Raw genomic sequence first — 21,485 nt, forward strand, 5'->3', positions numbered from 1 at the left:
GATTTTTTCTGAGCTCATGGTATGGTTATATCCAACACCTGTATGCCCCCCAAGTAACCAAGTTATAAGTCTAGGATTATTTTCTCCTCGAATTCGAGCTGGTTTTATAATGCGGAATTTGAAGTTATCCTCTTTCATGATTATAATCAAGATTCAAGGTTATCTTCTTTTCTGATAACAATCACTTTATAAAGCAATCTTTAACAATGATCCCTCTGAGAAAGGATCTTTGTTCATACCCCTTGCAGGTTTGGTTGCACCGGGTAGGCGACCAGAATACCCCTTTAGGCCTGTCTTCAAGGTCTGGCTCGTGATTTGATCTCTGACAAGCATCTCTATTTATTCTCCTAACATCTTGGGGCCAACTCTTCTCTTGTCCCCTTAATAGGAAATTAGCTCGGTAAACCCCGATCTGGAGAAAAGTGTCGGATTGGAGATGAAACGATATTGAGATGACGCCAATAGAGTTTTTAAAGAGAGTTTACATGCTTTGCCATTTTTTATCCCTGTTCATATCCTAGAAGTAATATCAGGTGAACAAGTTCCTTATTGCCCTTACTTCATTAGTCTGTTAGTACCTGTTTGCGAAGGTAAATGAACAGAGCTGGACTATCAGTTGGTTCCTTGTTAAGGCACACGAGCTAACAGACTCTGTTTGTGGATGTCGAACAGAATATGTCTCCATAGCGAGTAGGATTATTCTTTATTCTTGTTCATTTTCTATGTATATCATAAACGAACAAAAATGGAATATACATAGTTAGGCGAATAGGCTCATCTTTGGGTTGGTGTGGTCATGACTCCGAGGTGAGCCCTGCAATTCTTTCTTCTTGCTTTCTTTATGTAGATGTGTAAATAGGTGAAAACATGCTCCAACCTACTTATGTGTGAACAGTTAGTGTTCTGTTCGTGTAGCCTCGTTAATCTAGTTATTTCTTGCTTAGTGATAGTAACTTTTCCTCATCCTCCAGTATGGTCTCAAGGTTGCAAGGTTGAAACTATTTTGTAAACAATTCCAACTGTATAGATTTATGAATATTTTTGGTTAATCTAGAAATCCAGTTTTATCCTTATATTGATTTATTTATGTTGGTTAATCCAAATTGATTACATAGTCAAGCTCATGCTAACAAGCTCCTTTGATCTCTTTGGATTGTTCGTTCCATGTGTTTGCATTATGTACAAGTTATTTCAGAGACAACTTGTTCAAGTCAGCTCGGAAGTTATCTTGATAATGCGTATTGATAAGCTCAAAATCTCATCAGCAAAGATTACATGCTTTTCCTCGGAATGCCTTATATATATCATGTTTGCCCCATGTGTGGATGTGGAAGTATGTTCAAACAAGTTTCATTCAAGGGTAAAACGAACAGGCAAAATTTTGAGATGTCTCCTACTCTTTTTTGATCTCAAAATGGTTCGAGCATAATCTTTCGAGTGGTGTGCCTAAGCTTTCGGTCCAACCATCCAAAGGCAACTTCGAATGCTTCGAGCATAATCTTTTGAGATGTGTTCCCTTTTTCCTGTTCGCCCCTTGTAAGAATACATGCGTGAACATATTTCATTGAAGGGTTAAGTCAAGTTGTCCCTTGTGTGTGCGAACAGAGTTTTGTGGTGACCTTGAAATGGTCCCGAGCTTAATCCAAGTCATCATGTAGCATGAGCTTTTAATGAGCAGATAGGACCTCAAAATCCAAGTCATCTCAAATAGGCGTTCATGTCATCTCGAAAACCACAAAATTTCTTATATGATCTTTGTCTCGAAAACAAGTATGGTTGAGAACATAAATTTATGTTGTAGTTTCAGCTCTGGTGATTACTGACTCGAAGATGAACTTTTTCCCCAACTCAATTGTAAACTGTGGTTCAGTTCGGAGATGGACTCCATTTATGGCTCGAATGACTTTTGTGGAGTGATGATCGGCTCCGGTATGAGTACCGAATTTTGCCCGGATAACTTGTGCAGAGGGGTGATTGGCCCGAACGACTTATATGAGTTGGCTCAAAGGATACATATAGGTCAGCTAGAACATAAATTCCATCTATGGCTCGAATGTCTCCGGCCTCAGAATTTTGACTGCTGATTTTGAGCTTTTATTTCCATAAGATCCCTTTTTTTTAAGCTCCGTTCACTTCTAATAGTTTTAAAGGCTTCTAAACGAACAGATAGACACTCTTTGCCATGAGATCGAGAATTTGATCTCGGGTGTTATGAAGCTTACGAGTTGATGTCCTTGATAGCTCGTATACGTCATCTCGGAATTTCCTGTGATATAGGGTGAACAAGATTCTTGTACATAGGCGTGAGAACAGGATTCTCTTAGGCGCAAGAATAGGATTCTCTTAGGCACGATAACAGGGCTCTCTTAGGCGCAAGAGCAGGATTCTCTTGGGCGCGAGAACAGGGATCTCTTAGGCGCGAGAACAGGATTCTCTTAGGCGTGAGAATAGGGATCTCTTAGGCGCGAGAACAAGGCTCTCTTAGGTGCGAGAAAAAGATTCTCTTAGGCGTGAGAACAGGGCTCTCTTAACAGCTTTGAAGAATTGTAAACATATTTTTTATATTCATGTTCGCATAGTATAAGATACAATGGGCGAACAAGTTCTCTTTCCATGTGGAAATATTGAAACGAATAGGTTCTTTACATGATTTTGGCATGTTATTCTAGTCCTTCTTTGGTTGCTTTTGCCCCTAATAAATACATAGAAGCAAGCAAAATTCCATACATTAGTTTTGCAAGGTTTCCGGGCCCTCCTAACTTCCTGTTCACCTAGTATAGGCCTTAATGGGAGAATAGATTTACTTTTTCAGATAGCTGGGGTTTCTTACTCCATGTTCACCTTTGGAGCATATGCACGAGTGCATAGCTGTTTTTCGAATATTTATAGTTTATACTTATAGGCGAACAAATTGCATAGTCATAGGTGATCAAGTTGCACTTTTTGTTCTCATGTGTTGTATACAAGTGAACGAACAAGAGATCTTTCCTAGGTTTAGAAGTTTCGTTGTGATATCCATCAATTCCATAAATGCAAATAGGGTTCCAAGCAATGGTTTTATCACTGTTAACAGCTTGAACAAGCCACTGCCATAAGTGGATATTTCCTTGAACCACCGTGATTGCTTCACCTTGTAATTCAGAATCGCTGGATTTTTAAATTCCAGCCCTATGCCCCAATTTTGACGCAATTAAGTGAAATTATTTTTCACATAGATCTGTGATTTGTCATGATGAATATGGTATTTTCTTACAACTTGCAATTGCTTCGTAGATGGCCTAGATAAATATGAACATGTGGACTGATCTGGCCCTTGACGAAGTTGGGAGTCTTGTGGCAATGATTTCATCAAAGTCTTTATTCATAGACTTCGTTAGATTGAACCTCTTTATCTTGAATCTTCTCTCTCAACGAAAGCACCAAATTGTTGACACCATTTTTCGTCAACTTGAGAACATAAGATCATGGATTCAAGAATAGAGATATAATCAAATAAATAACACCATATTTTATACTGGTTCGAACCCAAAAAGATGACCTACGTCCACTTCGTCACTTTTATTTATATTTAAGCTTGAAGAACCATAGTTTCCGGCAAACCTGCGTTGCCAGTTATTCTATAGTCCTCATTCTCTTTACATTACATAAGGACTATACAAGAATGGAGATTTGGCATTATCGATTGTCTCCCCTGTTTCTATCCCATCTCCTCTTATTTATAGTGAGGAGTTTAGGGTTACAATTAGAACATGGGCCTAAGTTATTGGGTTTGGCCACAAATAATACATTACAACAGAAATATAGTTATATTTTGATAAATGACAACTCTGTACGCATTTACTAACTCTGTTAGCGTGGATTTTGTGTGTTGAACGAACAAGATCCTCCTGTTAGCGTGTAATAGTTTGCCTTTGTACTTCGTGAGCACAGGAAGTACTTTGTGTTTCGTGAGAACAGGATGTAGCTTGTTCTTCGTGAGAACAAGAAGTACTTTGTACTTCGTGAGAACAAGATGTCTTTTTTTCTTCGTGAGAACATGATGTACTTTAATCTTCGTGAGAACAAAAAGTACTTTGTGCTTTGTGAGAACATGAAAGCAAAGTATTTTGTTTATCATCCCTTTATAATTGCTATTTTTTTAAATGTCATAAATGCCCAAAGAATGGGTATAACAATAACAATTTGTCTAAAATATGACATTTTTTCATAAAAATACACATATATGTAAAATAAACCTCATATGCTAACCAGAAGAATTAACAAAAAAAATCTCCAATATTTTGTAGACTAGTTAGTGTAATTACATCAGGAATATAATTTATATATTCTTTCCAGTTAGCAGAAATGTCGCTTTGGCCGAGTGGTTAAGGCGTGTGCCTGCTAAGTACATGGGGTTTCCCCGCGAGAGTTCGAATCTCTCAGGCGACGAAGTATATCCTTTTTCAATTCAATAAAAAAAGAACCCAATAAAATTGGAAGACCAATCTTTTTCGGAATTTGTGGAGCATGGAACCTCTCAACTGGTCTTAATGGACTAAGTCAGTCAACCTGACTCACTCACCCCATTGAACATTTTGACAAATAAAATCGCCACACGTGTATGGTTTAAGGGGCCACGTAATAAGTTCTTAAGCAACAAGGCCAAGTTGAATGAAATGCCAGTAGGCGTTATTAAGTGGAAAATATCATTTGGGTCTACCGAACAGCCAATTTGAAAATGATTTCTTGGATTAATGCAAACGTTTTCAGCCCATTAATTAACAGCTGAAAAGATCAAGGTCTTTCCTGATTTACTACTAATATTCAATGCTAATCCTTTGGAGTCATCCCCACCCTAATATTATTAATGACTTTTTATGTATATATGTTAGTTCTATCACTTTTATTTAGATTTTTTTTTTTACCTTTATTGCTGGAAAGACTTTGATTGAAAGTTAATTTTGACTAGTTCTTTATTTATTTTTTTTATGAAAGAAATTTGAAGCTAACTTACTCCAACTTCAATTTAAAAAAAAAAAAAACCTTATTCTAACTTAAGTATTTGTTTTATAATCTTTAAATGTTATTTTTCTTTCTCTCATTTTTCACATAATTAGGTTTGGTTGGGAGTAACAAAAATAGAAAAATAAGAATGTGAATGAGGATGAGGATGAAAATAGGAATAAAATAAAATTTAATACAAGTAAAAAATTAACATTTTTTTTAATTGTTTATCAAAATGGTTTTTTTTTTTTTTTTAAGAAAGTCATTTTATTATAACGATGAAAAAACTTTTCATTGAAATTATATTTTAATAAAAAAAATACATCCAAACAAAGATATGAAATAAAAATAGGTATCATTTGTTTAATTTTCATTATATTACCCTCAACTACGGGACTAGATTACTAGCAATAATGTATCCATATTCATTTATCATTTCACTTTGCAACCTCATTTTTGTAATGTGGTTTTCATTTTTTTTTTTTGAAAAAAAAATCCTTTTATTGACTTTGTTCCAAAATATATTTATCATTATAAAAATCAGGAATGAATGTATGTGCTGATGCAACAATTTTGTTCTTTTTGTTTTGGGAGGTACTTGCCTTCAAAATCTAATTCTCCGATCTCTTTCCAAGAGTGTGGATGGCTCTAGTGATCGTCGAACCGTCCGGGAGTACTTGCAAAAAAGATACTCCAATGCTTAAGTCAGATTCCTCTTTTCATCCCCTTTCTCTAACGAAACGATGATATTTATAGGGTAAAAAATACTAAGAAGTCAGTTGGTTAAGTCTACTCCCTAATTGGTTAAACGAATAACTGAATTTCCTTGCAGAGGACAAAAGCAGGGTTCGCCTCTGATCCATGGTCTCTGACTTCGGCTCTTCTCTCAAGCCTAAACACCCGGTTTTACTCATCTTAAAATAGCAAAACATTTGGGCCGAATATTTTGAGCCCAACAGTATGAATGTCATTAAATAAGGAGAATTTTTAAGCGGCACTTGGTAGTGCCTAATGCCACTTTACACGATAAATCACTATTAGTACAATTTTGTATTAGGTCTCACACTAAATTGCACCAATTATTATAAAGTGGTGTTAGGCACCACATTACAAATATCAAATAGCAATGTTTTTAAATAAGTATGTTGACACTGCTTTTCGTCAACTTAAATCGTAGAGTAATTAAGCAATATGAACTACGGTGCGAATGAATAATATAATGGACCAATAAGGTTTTTACGTGGTTCGGCAGTTAAATCTGTCTAGTCCACGAGTCTATGCTATTAAGACTTGAAGTTTTCTAGAAATCCTTCAGAGATGAATCACCCAGAGTTTTCTCTCAAGATATCAGATGATCTGTCCTTTACAAGTGATCATTACCTCTCTATTTATAGAGAGGTTATAGAGTTCATTCCCACATATTTCGGGAAGATACTCTGCATACAAATTCAAGTAATTACATTAAATGTTGTAACTCCTATATACAAGGAAACACCCCCTGAAGACCCGGAAACGGATAACAAACATGTTAATATCCCTTTAATGTTTGGATGTTACAACAACAAATATATTTAAACATACAGAACGTGTTATATCAGATGACTCATCGAATCTCCGAGGTTAGCAACCAGCATCGTGTCAGTCAAGGCTTACGGACTTGTTACGAATTGGCCATCTTATTCCAAGACCTACTCGGAGCAGATAAATATCATCAAGGCTGTCACATTTCGAGTTTGTGCTTTTTAAGCTTGGACTACTCGATCTGAAGACACTCGATAACGGATGTATCCCGATGATGCCCTTTCGAGTCTAGAAAGAATCTCGAGGTTACATGTCTTCGAGGTTGCCATCTTACTTCGGAGATTTTACAACTTGACCATAAACATGTATTTCATATATCTCGAGCTCATACTTGACGAATCCAGCTTTCGAGGTCATAATTTCCGGTCTCGAAATCTAGGTGTAATAAAGTATAATTACGGAAAAACTAAGCTTGTTCCCCAGGCAAAAAAATACTAAATGAATTTTTTATTTATTTATTTTTTTAGAATAAAAGAGAATGATTCATTCAATAAAATCAAGGCTCATCATTAGCCAATACAATAGAATTAATATAATTGGGATATTTTAGCCACAAAATTCTAGAACTCTCATGAGATAAAGATAATCTTGCTAGTGAGTGAGTTACCCCATTCCGAAGCCTAGGACAATATCTAAAACAAATATTATCGAGACCATTATAAACTTAGTATTATTAAGGATAAACGCTTTTTTACACAATAATTTGATATACTTTTATTGTTTTTTTAAGTGAAACCACACTATCATTACGAATGGTGATTGGTCAGTTTTATTAAATATATTATTTTAATAAATTAATATAAATATTAAAAAAGGAAAATTTTATCTTTGAGCAAACTTTCCAAATATCTAGTATATCACTTATATATTAACTAGGCAATATAACCGCGCGAGGTTTATAATAATTAGTATTATAATTATTTTTTGGAAAATGAGATTTTTGTTTTTTTTTTGTAAAAATTTTAAGTTTTATATATATATATATATATATATATATATTGTAGAATTTATAACTTAAGGAGTTGTTAACATTTTCACTAAATTAGTAATATAGTATGAATCATGACCTTTTGATGTTTGAGAATCATTTATATATATATATATATTGTTGATTCATTTTAGACTAATAATGAATATTATATTTAGTAAATAAATAAAAGACTTAATGTAATTCATGATTTAGGAAAAAAAAATCATATATAGTATTATTTTGATTAAATGAGTTGTGAAACAAATAAGGTAAGGAATAATATTGAAATTAGTTAATACTCATATTTTTTTTACTACTATGTTTGTGTAATGAAGTTGATATTGTAATTTACAATAATATAAACACATGTAGCTTCAATATATATATATATATATATATTGCTAAAGATAGAATTGAACTATGTACAACAGCAAGAATGGAGAATTTATTTTATTAAATTATACACCAGTAAAATTTATACCTTATAAGGTAAGAATTTGAAGGACATGAATAAGGAGACTATATCATTTTCTAGAATAAATAGATTTTTTATGAGTGGATATTTTGAAATCCTTCTTTGTAAACAATATTTTTTATTAAGGTTGGGTCTCCCACCTCATCATCAGCATTTAGTATGATCAATCCTTCTCTTGTGGTAACTCGGGACACAGCAACATATAATTGACCGTGGGTGAATACTTGCTTAGGGAGGTACAAGCCAACATGTTTAAGAGATTGTCCTTGGCTTTTGTTGATTGTCATGGCAAAACATGGTGCCAAGGGAACTTGTCATCTATTAAGCTTGAATGGCCATCTTGATTCATTGGGAGACATGATAATTCTTGGAATTGTGACATTTTCACCAATATTTGTTCCATAAATGATGTCGCCTCTAATGGACCATTTACCAAGATACCTGATAATCAATCTTGTGCCATTGCATAGGCCTTCTGTTTGATTTAGATTTCTAAGGAGCATTACAGAAGCACCTTCCTTAAGTCGCATCTCATGATTAGGGATGCCATTAAATTTCAAACCATGCAAAAATTCAGCTGGATACAAAAGATCTTCATCATTCGTCTTTACACTTGCTTTGCATATACTGTCTGAGCTAAAATATGTTCCCCCTTCACCTGTTATAATATTCATAATCATCTCATTTAGTTCATAGACCATTTCATTTTTTGGTGTTAGTATTGCTCTTTCTGTCAAATATGCAGGATCGTTGTACTTTTGTAAAAGTGATGGGTAGATAACTTTAACTATGGATTTCATTGGATCTTGAGATGGATTTATGGCGATACCAGAAGGAAGCTTAATTAATTGTCTATTAATGTCATCATATAATGAACCATCTCTAATCTGCAACATCCATTTGTCAAAATAAGCTATTTTAGCAGCCTCAAAACCAGTCAAGCTTCCATTATAGAGCCTCATATTTTGGTTGAGCTCATATATTTTGAAAAATGGCCACAAATATGATGAGTTAAGAGAAGCATCAACAATATCAGCTCTTATACCTTTTGGGACAACTAGTAATATTTGTCAGAAATCACCACCACATACTATTGTAAGTCCTCCAAAAGGTTTGTTAGTTTTGTTTTCAAACCTTGTTCTTAGAATATCTCTTGAGGTCTTATCCAAAGCTTCAAAGCAGAACTTATTTGCCATAAGTGCTTCATCCCAAATGATCAAAGAAGTTTTCACAAGAAGTCCAACTAGTAGGGTGCCTTGTTGAATTTCACAAGTCGACTCTACTGTAACATTCAAGGGAATATGAAATCGTGAATGAGCTGTCCTAACATTAGGCAATAACAAAGCAGCTATGTCTGAAGTTGCTACAGGCAAGACTATTTTTTATTGTGATCTGAGCTTTGCAGTAATTGTATTCCATAAAAATGTTTTACCTGTACCACCATGTTCATTGATAAAAAATAAATTGCCTTGTTCATTCTCTACTGAATGTACTATTGCTTTAAGTTGATTTTTGGCAAGGATTTAGAGCAGCAAATGATTTCTCATGCAATATCTTTAATTGATTTCGGTCATAATCAAGCTCTTCATTAACCAATCTATTACCCAAGTCTCTTATCAAAGATGGATTAGGCAGGGGCATTCCATCTATATCTTTCAAACTTTTTCCCATCTTCAGCATGATACTTTCAATCTCAAACAATGTGTATGCTTCAACTTGTTGTTCAGTTAACTTAAGATCATTCATTCTAAATCTCTTCCTTTGCAATGAAGTTATGTCTTCTGACAATGCAATATAATTAGATTTCCAAAGTTGTGATGCATCAGAAACCTGACAGTGAATGAGGATCGTGACGAAAATATGTCTTAATTCTTTTCCAGTTGCCCATATTTCAGCTTCATTCAAGCAATCTATCTACTCTTTATCATCGTCTAACAATCCCAAAGTATAGCATGCTCCTTTAAAATTAGGATATGTCACCCCATTTATTGTTCTAATACTTTCATAAGAAGTGCTCCCTTTGACAAAATTTAACAACATTCTCAAATATAAGCGTTCTCCAGTCGAAGGATGCGTGAAGTAAATTCTTCCAATTTCCAATCTATTTTTTCTCCTAGTCCATGTTTTCTCCTTTTAATTCCAAACCCAACTTATAGGGAAATCCGAATAAGTTAGCTCTCATGCATCATCATAATTCTTGTTTGCCTCCAACTATTGAGTGAACTTTGTTTTTTCTATTCCAGGTATGCAAACAACATTTTCAACACATTTGTTTTCTTCGAATATTACTGTGTGCTCTCCAGGTAAATGGAATGGTAATCTTTCAACTGCTGGCTGTCTGTAATGTATGTCAAATTAGAATATTCTCCAACAAGCTTCAGTTACCGAGATATATCTGCAATCTAAATATGTTTTTATCTCATCTATTTCTTAGGTAGCGTCAATAGATTCCATTGTTGCAGTAGTTCTGTCAGACCCTTTATGAACATATTTGAAAAGGTATTTGACTGATCTAGAGTAATTGCAAACCTTGACATTAATATGTGCATCAAATTTGACAATCAAATTCCTGTGATAAGGGACTACATATCGATTATCTAAAAGGACACCTTTCTTTTTGACATGAATACCTGTATTTCTCCTTTTGTAGACTGGAAAGCCATCTGTGTCGATGGTCGTTTGATCATTGAATTTTTTTGGAAAATGTTGTGTGCACCTATCTTGCATCATACATGGAGAGTTTGAATTAAGTTTTCCACAAGGTCCATGAATCATAAATTTATGATGGCATTATAACCATCAGGATCAACATTTAAGTCTAGGATTTCCGCGCTTATTATATTATCAATATGGTCTGCTGAAGGATTTTTCAATGTCGAATGCAAGAAAAGTAGTATGTGTGCATTAGGCAGTCCTCTTTTTTGGAACTCAATTGTGTATATACCTGCGACAACTTAGATAAAAACTTAAAATTTTGAAAATTTGGTGGGAATTGTGAATTTATTGTTGGTAAAAACATTTTTCATAAATAACTGAGTTGAGTTCGTTGTGGGTACAAATGTGAAATAAACTTACATGCGATTATCTTTCCAATCGGTTGTTCTTTTTTCAGATCGTGCATTAGTTGGAATAGCTTTATCTCAAATACTCTGCATATGATATCGACTCGATTGTTATCGTCTTTTTGGCCTATTAAATGGATCATGTCATTTATTTCTGGCCACTTTAGGTTGCAAGTGAAAATAAGAAATAAATCAAGATATCCTGCCCATTTACAAATTGTCATAGCATCTTGATAATTTTGTACTCTATATCGTGGTCCCCCAATGTGTGACGCAAAATAATTGATTTCCCCACTTTTGAGCAATCTGAATCACCATGATGAATAGCGTCCATTAAACTAGAAAAAAGGTCTGATCTGAGTTTTTTTTTTTTGGTTATTTCATATCCAACAAAATCTTTCTTATTGCTAAAATTGGAACTATCCTAAGTAGATTGTATCATAATTAAATAACATGAAAATAGTTAATTAGGAAAACTGGTTACTCAAATTAAAAGTGACAATATGTAAAAGCAATAGTAGTAATAATAATTGAAAAAGAATTATTATAATTTTGCAAAATTAAAAAGAAGAGAAGGAGTGAAGAAGAGAGTGTTTGAAGTAATAGCCACTAAATAATACCTTGAAAAAACTTTCAGAAGAAGAAAAGAAGAATCAAAGAGGCTTTGAGATTTGAGGCTTATTACTTTGCTATAAATAGTAAATAATGCATAAAAATGACTTGGGCATTATGTTTAAAAGAAATTAGAGTAGAAGAAAATATGAGAGTTATAGAGAAGGTTTAGAATATATATATATATATATAAAATCATGAAGAGATATTTATATATAATATTATTAATTTATATAATAATTAAATGGTAAAAAAATCAACATATGGTTACACCATAATAATATCATGTACTTCATATTTGAGATATTTATGATAAATAATGCTTAGTTTTTGTCACCGAAACTAATTTATATATAAAAAAATCAATGTGTAACCGATAATTTAATTTATAGATTTTTCTAATTTTTTAACATATATTAATAAAAAAACCAATGTGTAACCACGTTATTTATTTTTTAACATATATCTAGCTAAGCAAAAAACTAAAGTGAACATCAATTATTTAAAATAATAAAGTGAAAATTAATTATTTAAACTAAAGTGAAAATCATAGCTAACTACATGTATAGCTATTTACGGTTATAGCTAACTGTTTATTTTTTAGCTAGATATATGTTACAAAATAACCAATTATTTAAAACACATATATTTTTTATTTAAAAAACTGTGCTATGCGGCACGGTTATATTTTTCTGGTAATTAATATGTATAATAATAATAATAATTAAATTATTGTATTTATAGTATAGCTACAACTATTCTGTGTTAATAATAAAAACTCAAAAAATATCTTATATAAATGTCTTATTTAAAATTTTGTAAGTTTATTATCTTATTTAAATTTTTGTAAGTTTATTAGGTGTTAAAATCAAAGATAATGTATATGAATTTAAAAATTAAATAAAAAAGATAATGGATTTTGTAAATGAATTAAAAAATTAGATTAATGGAGAAAATAAAATTAGTGTTTTGAAGAGATTGTAGAGAGATAATGTATATGAATTTAAAAATTAAAAAAAAAAGATAATGGATTTTGTAAATGAATTAAAAAATTAGATTAATGGAGAAAATAGAATTAGTACTTTGAAGAGATTGTAGAGTGCCACATAATTTAAAAATTAAATAAAAAAGATAATGGATTTTGTAAATGAATTAAAAAATTAGATTAATGGAGAAAATAAAATTAGTGTTTTGAAGAGATTGTAGAGAGATAATGTATATGAATTTAAAAATTAAAAAATAATAATGGATTTTGTAAATGAATTAAAAAAATTAGATTAATAGAGAAAATAGAATTAGTCCTTTGAAGAGATAATAGAGTGCCACATAATCTCCTTGAAACTCTCTTTTTTATATATAAATATATATACTAGATACAAACAACGTACATTGCACGTTTGCTTAGTTTTATTTATAGAATTTATTAATTATTTTTGTTAAATTTATATTAATGTTATATAAATTTCAAATAAATATCATATTTTAATTAAATAATTTATTTATTTTTGTTTAAGTTTATATTTGTTCTAATTTTTGAATTTGGGAGGGACAGCAAGAGATTATATATTATATGTTTAATGTAATATTAAATATTATGCGTGGAATTTAAATTTAAGTTTCTTGCTAGTTTTTTTTTTTAAAAAAAATTGTTGCTAATTCACAGTAGATTAATTATATTATATATTTAATATGATATTATTCTAATAAGTGAATTTAAGTTTAATTAAATTATATTTAAGTTATAAAACATATGATCTCATTATTTTTAAATAATTATCATTGTAAAATATCTCAAAAATATCATATTTTAATTTGTTTAATTATTTATTATTTTTAAATAATTATTATTGTATAATATCTCAAAAATATTTTATTTTAGTTTTTTTAATTATTTATTTTATTTTATTTAAGTTTAAATATTTAAATATAAAAATATTCCGTTAAAGTTAATCTTAAAAAAATAAAAAACCGTTAAAATCAAGAATTTCCGTCGTGAACACATATTAAGATATATATATATATAGATTAGTTAAAATTATTGGGATAGAAAAAGTAAATATTTTAGAAGATGTGTAAAATGAAATTTTATAATTTTATAATTGCTTTATTTAGAGAGAAGTAAAGAAAAAGAAAAATTATATATAAAAACACTTTTTAATTAATAGTTGTAAAATATATGCTGCATCAATAAAAAATTATCATAAAATAAAAGTTATGGAGCTACAATTTTTTCACTTTTGATTACTATTATCATACCATCTCTTTGTAATCCTTACATTTATGCAAAAGACAAATATTGGCTTAATAAAATAACTAAAAAAAGAGGATGCGTCTAATCTTACAGAATTTATGAGAACTACATCAAGTGTAATTGAAAAGGAAAACACGCAACGTAAATTCAAAAAAAAAAAAAAAAAACTAAATATATGATTTTTTAAAAAAAATAATACTTCTAAAAATATTCAAACTTAAAATTATTTTTTTATTTTCTCCTTTGTGTTTAGATTTTACAATTTTAAAGTTTTATCAAAATGATGTAATTTTGTTAATTATTGTTGGTGCAAGATGTTATAGTAGTTCTATAGAAAAGCACGAAGTCATATTTATAGACACTTGTTGTGGTTACTGACCTTGAGCTTTAAACTCTGCACCCGAGGTTGGTTCAAACTCAAGATCGAATAGTAGACTTTTCCTCCCAATTACACTTTTTTTTATTTATATTATTTTAGTATTAATTTTATTTATTTGCATTAAATATTATATTTTTTACCTTATTATTTTATTATTATCTTATATTATCAATAATAAAATATAAAGAAAAATGATTATTTTTTATGTATTTTCAATAAATATCAAATTAACATTAATGAAATATTAAATTTTACAACAGTTTTTACAATTGTGCATTGGAACATAATGCTAAAAATTGCGCTAAATATATAATATATTGATTTTTTGTGTCAAATATAGCGCACTATTTACATCTCTCATTAGAAATGGTCTTAAATGTAGTGCACCAAAATTTTCTTTTTTTGAATTATTAAAATTTTGTGATTTATTTTATTTAAATGTTAAGTGTGATGAATTTGTTTTATTTAAATGTTGTTTATTTTATTTAGTTGTTGTTTGTTTTATTTGATTGTTTGTTATTTTATTTAATTGTTAGTGTTGACGCCGTTTTTCGTCAAACAATAAAAGAAGAGCACATAAACAATGAATGACAATGGCCAAATGAAATAAAACAAATCAAACACACGATTTTTACGTGGTTCAGCAGTTAAATCTGCCTAGTCCGCGAGTCTCTGTTATTAATCTTAAGATTTTCTCTGAAAATTCTTTAGCATGAATTCTTCAGAGTTTTCTCTCAAGGATCAGAATTTCGGTCCTTTACAATGATGCATGACCTCTCTATTTATAGAGAAGGATGCAGAATACTATCCCACATATTTTGGGTAGTTACTCTTTTGTGAATAAAAATAAATGGCTTTAAATGCCTATAATCAGATATAAAAGGAAACGTCCCTGAAGACCAGGAAACGCATAACTGACTAAATAATATCCCACGATTCTTGGGGATTTACATTAATAAATGAGGATTACATCTCATATTTATAATACTTGTAGATATTCAAGGTGGTTATCGCGTATCTCTAAGGCTTTAGCATCCCAGGTCTCACGTCATCGTGCGAGCTAATGATATGTCCCGAGATCACGTGTCTTTCGAGATCGTACGTACATCGAGCTAAGGACCCCTGATCCGAAGTCGTCCCCGAAGATGAGTGTGTTCTCGGAGCTACCTTTCGAGATCGCGATCGTTTCGAGGTCACCACACTCGAGGTCATATATCGTACTTTGCAGGCTCGATACACAATCCTGGAGCATACTCCAATCCTTACGAGACCATTTGTTGCGAATCCAACTTTCGAGGTCACATTTACCATGGCTCGAAATCTGGGTATAACAGTTAGAATTGTTTGGTATAATCTTTTTGAATTTAAATTTGTTAATTGTTTGTTTGGTTATTTATTTTAATAAGTGAATAATTGTGTAACATGTTTATTATATTATTAGTGTTACATTTTAAATAAGTGTGACAATTGATGTGATTACGTGAGATTTGGTTGAATGCACTAAGGTGCATGGTAGATAGTGATGCATCCTAGTGATCTAGTGTGTGCAAGTACATGGTAATAAGGTGCACATGTGTGAATTTTCTACACATTTTAAATTACCATATATTATATTTAATTGACTGATTTAATTTAAATGAAAGAAAAAAATAAATAAACTACAAAAAGAGGCAAGTAGATGGCGTGTAGAAAATTTGGGGATTAGTTGATATTTTTTCCATTTTTTTTAAGGAGAATAAAACTAGATTGGATAAGGATAATCAATTTGGGGAAATCACCATTATTCCAATCAATTATCATAAAATAAAATTAAAAGAAAATAGAGAAGAAAGGAAACTTACCATTTCCTTTTGGTGATGGCTTTATGGAAATGGGAATTAAAAAGGGGATTATGAAGAAAATAGGCCATTTGGCCGTGACATATAGAGAGGTTAGAGAGAGAGGGAGTGGCATGAAGGGCTGCCATTTCTAGAGAGAAGAAGAAGGGAAGAAGAAAAGAAAGAGAAGGAGAAGAAGAAGACGGTTTCGAACCCTAGGTAAGAATCTATCTACTAGTGTTTCACATATGTGCATTTGGATCTTCTCCTCATCTCTAATCTAAGGTTGATTTTGTGGTTTCTTTCTTTGGATGTATGGTGTTTGGAAATCCTCTATAGGTGACAAGGTTTTCTTGCTAGAGTGTTATTGATTCAACAATCAAGAGAGGTAATGGTTTTTCTTAGCCTATATATTAGTTTTGATGGGTTTATCTTTGAGGTTGTTTATGGTGGTGTTAATGGTTTGATTATTGTAGGTTGGTGATTATGATTTGTATTTTTAAGAAATATGTTTTGTTAAAATGGCTCATGGGAATGATTGAGGAAAATGGGTTTGATGAGATTTATATGAGGATTATATTTTATGTTCATGTTGCTATGATTATTTTAGATCATTGATTTATGTAAAATATGCAAAAAAAAAAATGATGATAGATGCATACTAGGTTTTATGTGAAGGTAGATGAGAATGTTTGTGATGTTTTATGGTGGATCTTAAGTGTTTAGGCCTAGGGGTAAAAAGTTCAATCATGTTTGTTTTCTTGTATGTTTTGAAATAATGATGATTGTAAAAAAAATATTATAATATGTATATGATTTTATGTACCAATGAATCATGATATGCATAAAAGGAAAAATGATAGAAACATGTTAGGATTATTATAAGGCATGTATGAAATATGGTGTTTATGAATTAATGTATGTTATTGTTATTGTTAGTGTTTTGTTGGATTTCATGTGTAGATTCAATGGAATAGAAAAATGGGATTTTATAAGATTGCATGTGAATATGTTAGTAATATTCTTAGAATTATGTATATAATATGAGCATGATGAGATTTTGGACATGTATGATATTATGTGAAATTTTTTAGATAAAGGATGAATTTCATGAGAAATTAAGCTTGCTGATTTTTGTAAATAATTGGGTAAAAGTTTGATAAAAAAAATGATTTGCATGCATAATTAATGTCCTTGGTGTTATGTTAATTTTATGAAATTAAAAAGGGTATTTTAAGTCACAATAAAATGATATTTTACTCAAATAAATACCTACAGAATTTTTATTGTATTTTTAGAAAAAATGAGGTTTTAAATTGAATATGGTGATTTTTAAAGATAAAAATGGTTGCTGTAATTTTTGTAAAAAATGTGAAGTGTTTCAATAAAATGAATTTGATGAGTATTTGAAATAAAATTAATACCCTAAATTATAGTAATATTAAAAATGATATTTTAATATGGTATGAATGCATATTTTGATAAGTTATGATTTTTCTTTATTTTGATTGAGAAAAATATTTAAATTTAATCTATTTGTGATTTTTTTTAAAGAAATTAAATAGTGGCTGAAAGTTTGGTTTAAAAAGTTTAAAAATGATTATTTAATTGTCACATATGGATTTATGTTACATAAAACTAAGTCTTAAATAATTTAAATAAAATATATTTTCCCACACTTAAAAATATATTTTTCTCACATCATTTATGTAACACAATTAACCAATATTAAATTTGATTTTTCTAAAGAAACATATTAATCATAGGTATTTTAATTAAATTCCAAGCTTTTTGTTAATTCTTTGTAATTTGAGAATAATAAATGAAATTGTCATATATTTTATTTTTTTAAGCTAAATAAAATTATTTTACGAAATAAAATAATGTTTTGAGAAATTTAATCAAACCTAGAAATTTTAAGAAAAATAAAGCATGTTATAAGTCTATTAATTTTAAAACGATAAAAGTAAAACATGTAGAATTATCGTTTTTAAAACGTCACAATTACGCAATGTTCCCACGTATGCATGTTACATGCAAATCCACTTTTATGTCCAAAATTATGTCTATTATTCAACCATGTGGTTTTTATAGAAAGATCATACATGTAAACTAGGTAAAATGAGCATTATTCTTTTATGGCTTTATGTGTAGTTAAGAATAATTGCATGTTATGTGTAACTCTTATTATGTGTGCATGGCCCATGCACACATGAGTTGTATGAAAGGGCAAAATAGTAATTTTATGAACCTAAGAAATGTTGTTTTGGTTATGGTATAGGCTCGTTGAGAGATTGTGAAATTTCTTAGCTCGGACCTGAGGTAAGGAAGTTAGATAGATTCTATGATTTTATGCTATGAATGGTAAGACTGTTGTATGAATGAATTGTTATGAATTATGAATGCCATAATGTGATGATATGTGGCTTGTATGAATATGATATGTTTATGAATGGATGTTAGTGTGATGAACGCGACACATCAAATGGGTTGCTAAGGATATAAAGACGTAACCCGAGTTACTAAGGATATAAAGACGTAACTCCTAGGGCGGACGCGCTGAGGTTATTCAAGGACCAGAGACTCTTGTTTACCTCAAAGGGTGACATGGACAAGTTAGCGGGCCATGTTCATAAGGAATTTTGTATGAATGTGAATATGATGTTTTGTTACGATAATGTTATGATATGCTATGATGTTATGTTACGATAATGTTATGATATGTTATGATGTTATGTTACGATAATGTTATGATATGTTATGATGTTTATGTTACGATAATGTTATGATATGATGATGCCATGATGTTTAAGATGAATGGTATTGTTTGTATTTGTTGTATCCTTACTTGCTTATTGTTTGTACTTCCTTACTCGGCTTTTAGCTCACCCCCTTACTTTCCCTTCCAGGTAGCAAATAAGTTTCTCTGTGGCACGCGTGGTGACGTGAGGAGTTCTATCGTCGTGGGGTGTATGGCGTGGGGCATCCTATGGACGGAAAAACGATCACTTTAGGACGCCATTTTAATTATGTTATGTTTTAAGAGACTTTTCTAAATTATCAGTGGGACTTAATTATAGGATTTGTTTTCTTTTGAACTTTGCATAAAAACTCATGTTTTCTTTTTAAAATTAATGGGCCCAACTTGCATAGTTTTAAGCAAGTCCCCACTGAGACCTTTATAATAAGTGGTTTTCTTTTATGAAAAAATGTTATGTGAATGTTTTATTAAGTATTAGTTTAGGGTGTTCTTTACATTAAACCTTTTAGTATGTAAATTTTAACATATTTAAAAGTTATGCGTCACACAAATGCAGTAAAAAGATATCATGAGCTATCTGAAATTGCAAATGATCAATCAAATTTTCCATTGTCAACATGTTTGTTTAATTAAGTTGTCGTTTTTATTTTTAAATTTTATTGGGAAGATTGTGTGGTAAGGAGTCTTTTTCACTCCACCCATACAACATCTTCTTTACATGGATACGTGAACGCGTCTTGCCTCCAATTTTTTTTATGATTGTGTTTACTGTATTAGAAATAATTCAAATGTCGAAAACAAAGTTCAAACAGCTTGTTGTATACGTAATTTTATTTATATATTTATTATTATTATACACTTTGCATGATTTGTTTATAAAAAGTATAAATTATGTATAAATAAATTTATGTTTTGTGCAATGGTTATTTTGGCTGATTACCCTTTATTTTTAAAAATTAACTTTTACACCTTGTGTTTTGTCAAAAGATTAAAAATATAAATAGATTGATCGATTATTTGAACACTCTATTTTTACCGATTACTTATTTTAACTTTTATTTTTTAAAATTAACCTTTGGATCATGTATGCATTCAAAATGTTCAAAATTCTTTATAAAAAAGTAAATTATATATATACAACATGTTTTGTGAAAATTTTGAGCATTCTATTTTAGTCGATTACTCGATTGGACCCTTTATTTTTTTAAAAAAAAATTAACTTTTGGACCTCGTATTTTGTCAAAACGTTAAGAATATATATAGATTATTTGAACCATGTGTATTTTGGACAATTACTTATTTGGACTCTTTATTTTTAAAATGGTAAAATAAATTATTAAACATTTATCGAACAAAGAGTTCGTGTTGAATTTTCAAAAAAAATATTTGACTAAAATAAAGTAAATCAGAATATACTTTCTTTTATATAATTTTGTTGTAGTTTAATTTTTAAATTATTTAAATATATTTATATATGCATGCATGTCTTATTTTAATTATAATATATATTTTTTAAAAATATCTCATTTGAAAGGCATTTAAATATCTCTATTTAAATTAGTTAATTAATTTATCATTATATATAGATAGATTTTTAAAAGCTAAGATAAAAGAAAATAGAGTTAATAGTGTTGACGCCGCTTTTCATCAACAGTGAAAGAAGAGCACGTAAACAATAACTAGTAATGACCAATTAAAATATGACAATACACAACACGATTTTTTACGTGATTCAGCAGTTAAATCTGCCTAGTCCACGAGTCTCTGTTATTAAACTCAAGGTTATCTCTGAAAATTCTTAAGCATGAATTCTTCAGAGTTTTCTCTCAAGGTTCAGAATTTCGGTCCTTTACAATGGTGCATGACCTCTCTATTTATAGAGAAGGATGCAGAATACTATCCCACATATTTTGGGTAGTTACTCTTTTTGTGTAAATAAATTAAATGGCTTTAAATGCCTGTAATCCGATATAAAAGGAAACGTCCCCTGAAGACCAGGGGGCGTATAACTAATCAAGTAATATCCCATGATTTTATGGGATTTACAATAATAAATGCAGAACACGTCCCTTATAGACAACACTTGTAGATATTCAAGGTTATATCATATATCTCCAAGCCCTTACTCTACCAGGTTTCTCATCAGCTTTCGAGCTAATGACATCTCCCGAGGTCACATGGCTTTGAGATCGTACATGTGTCAGGCTCGGAACCCTTGATCCGAGGTCTTCCCTGAGGATAGATGCGTCTCGGGAGCTACCCTTCGAGATCGTGAATATTTCGAGACCACCACATTCGAGGTCGACTCAGTCTTGCAGGCTCGATATTTAGTCCTGGTGCATACTTCAAACTTTACGAGTTCATTCGTTGCGAATCCAACTTTCGAGGTCGCATTTAACATGGCTCAAAATCTGGGTATAACATCTTGCCCCCTCAAAAGTATTTGTTCGAATCCTAAGAGAAGGAAACTTTTGAACTACTTTCTTCGGGAACCGTACAGTCATACTCTTGAAAATGGACACGCGTCAGTTGGTTATTGATCATTTACGGCAATTGAGTACCTTGGAAACATGCCCACGATCATTCGTCTGCCA

The 21,485-nt window shown here is 30.7% G+C and overlaps 2 protein-coding genes and 1 non-coding gene across 3 annotated transcripts; 1 reads left to right on the forward strand and 2 right to left on the reverse strand.

The window, feature by feature from the left end:
* Positions 1 to 4,346: 4,346 nt before the first annotated feature.
* Positions 4,347 to 4,428, forward strand: TRNAS-GCU (transfer RNA serine (anticodon GCU)). The gene has a single exon. It is a non-coding gene; the product is annotated as a tRNA-Ser (tRNA).
* Positions 4,429 to 8,323: 3,895 nt separating this feature from the next.
* On the reverse strand, positions 8,324 to 8,971 carry LOC133833638 (uncharacterized). Its single transcript, XM_062263450.1, has one exon. The coding sequence runs from the start codon at positions 8,969 to 8,971 to the stop codon at positions 8,324 to 8,326; it is 648 nt and encodes a 215-aa protein (XP_062119434.1).
* Positions 8,972 to 9,079: 108 nt separating this feature from the next.
* Positions 9,080 to 9,755, reverse strand: LOC133833654 (uncharacterized). The gene is made up of 2 exons (XM_062263451.1): positions 9,614 to 9,755; positions 9,080 to 9,384 (listed from the first exon to the last, which is right to left on the reverse strand). Exons 1-2 carry the CDS (start codon positions 9,753 to 9,755, stop codon positions 9,080 to 9,082), a joined length of 447 nt encoding a protein of 148 aa, XP_062119435.1.
* Positions 9,756 to 21,485: the final 11,730 nt, after the last annotated feature.

Source organism: Humulus lupulus, chromosome 1 (assembly GCF_963169125.1).
Source record: "Humulus lupulus chromosome 1, drHumLupu1.1, whole genome shotgun sequence".
NCBI classification, from domain to species: Eukaryota; Viridiplantae; Streptophyta; class Magnoliopsida; order Rosales; family Cannabaceae; genus Humulus; species Humulus lupulus.

Excerpts from the sequence above, each read along its gene's own strand:
- LOC133833638 (XM_062263450.1), bottom strand. The coding sequence starts at position 8,971 with ATGAGGCTCTATAATGGAAGCTTGACTGGTTTTGAGGCTGCTAAAATA.
- LOC133833654 (XM_062263451.1), bottom strand. The coding sequence starts at position 9,755 with ATGAATGATCTTAAGTTAACTGAACAACAAGTTGAAGCATACACATTG. Across the intron at positions 9,385-9,613 it reads ATCTTTGATAAGAGACTTGG|TCTTGCCTGTAGCAACTTCA; the intron begins GTAATAGATTGG and ends AATAAAAAATAG.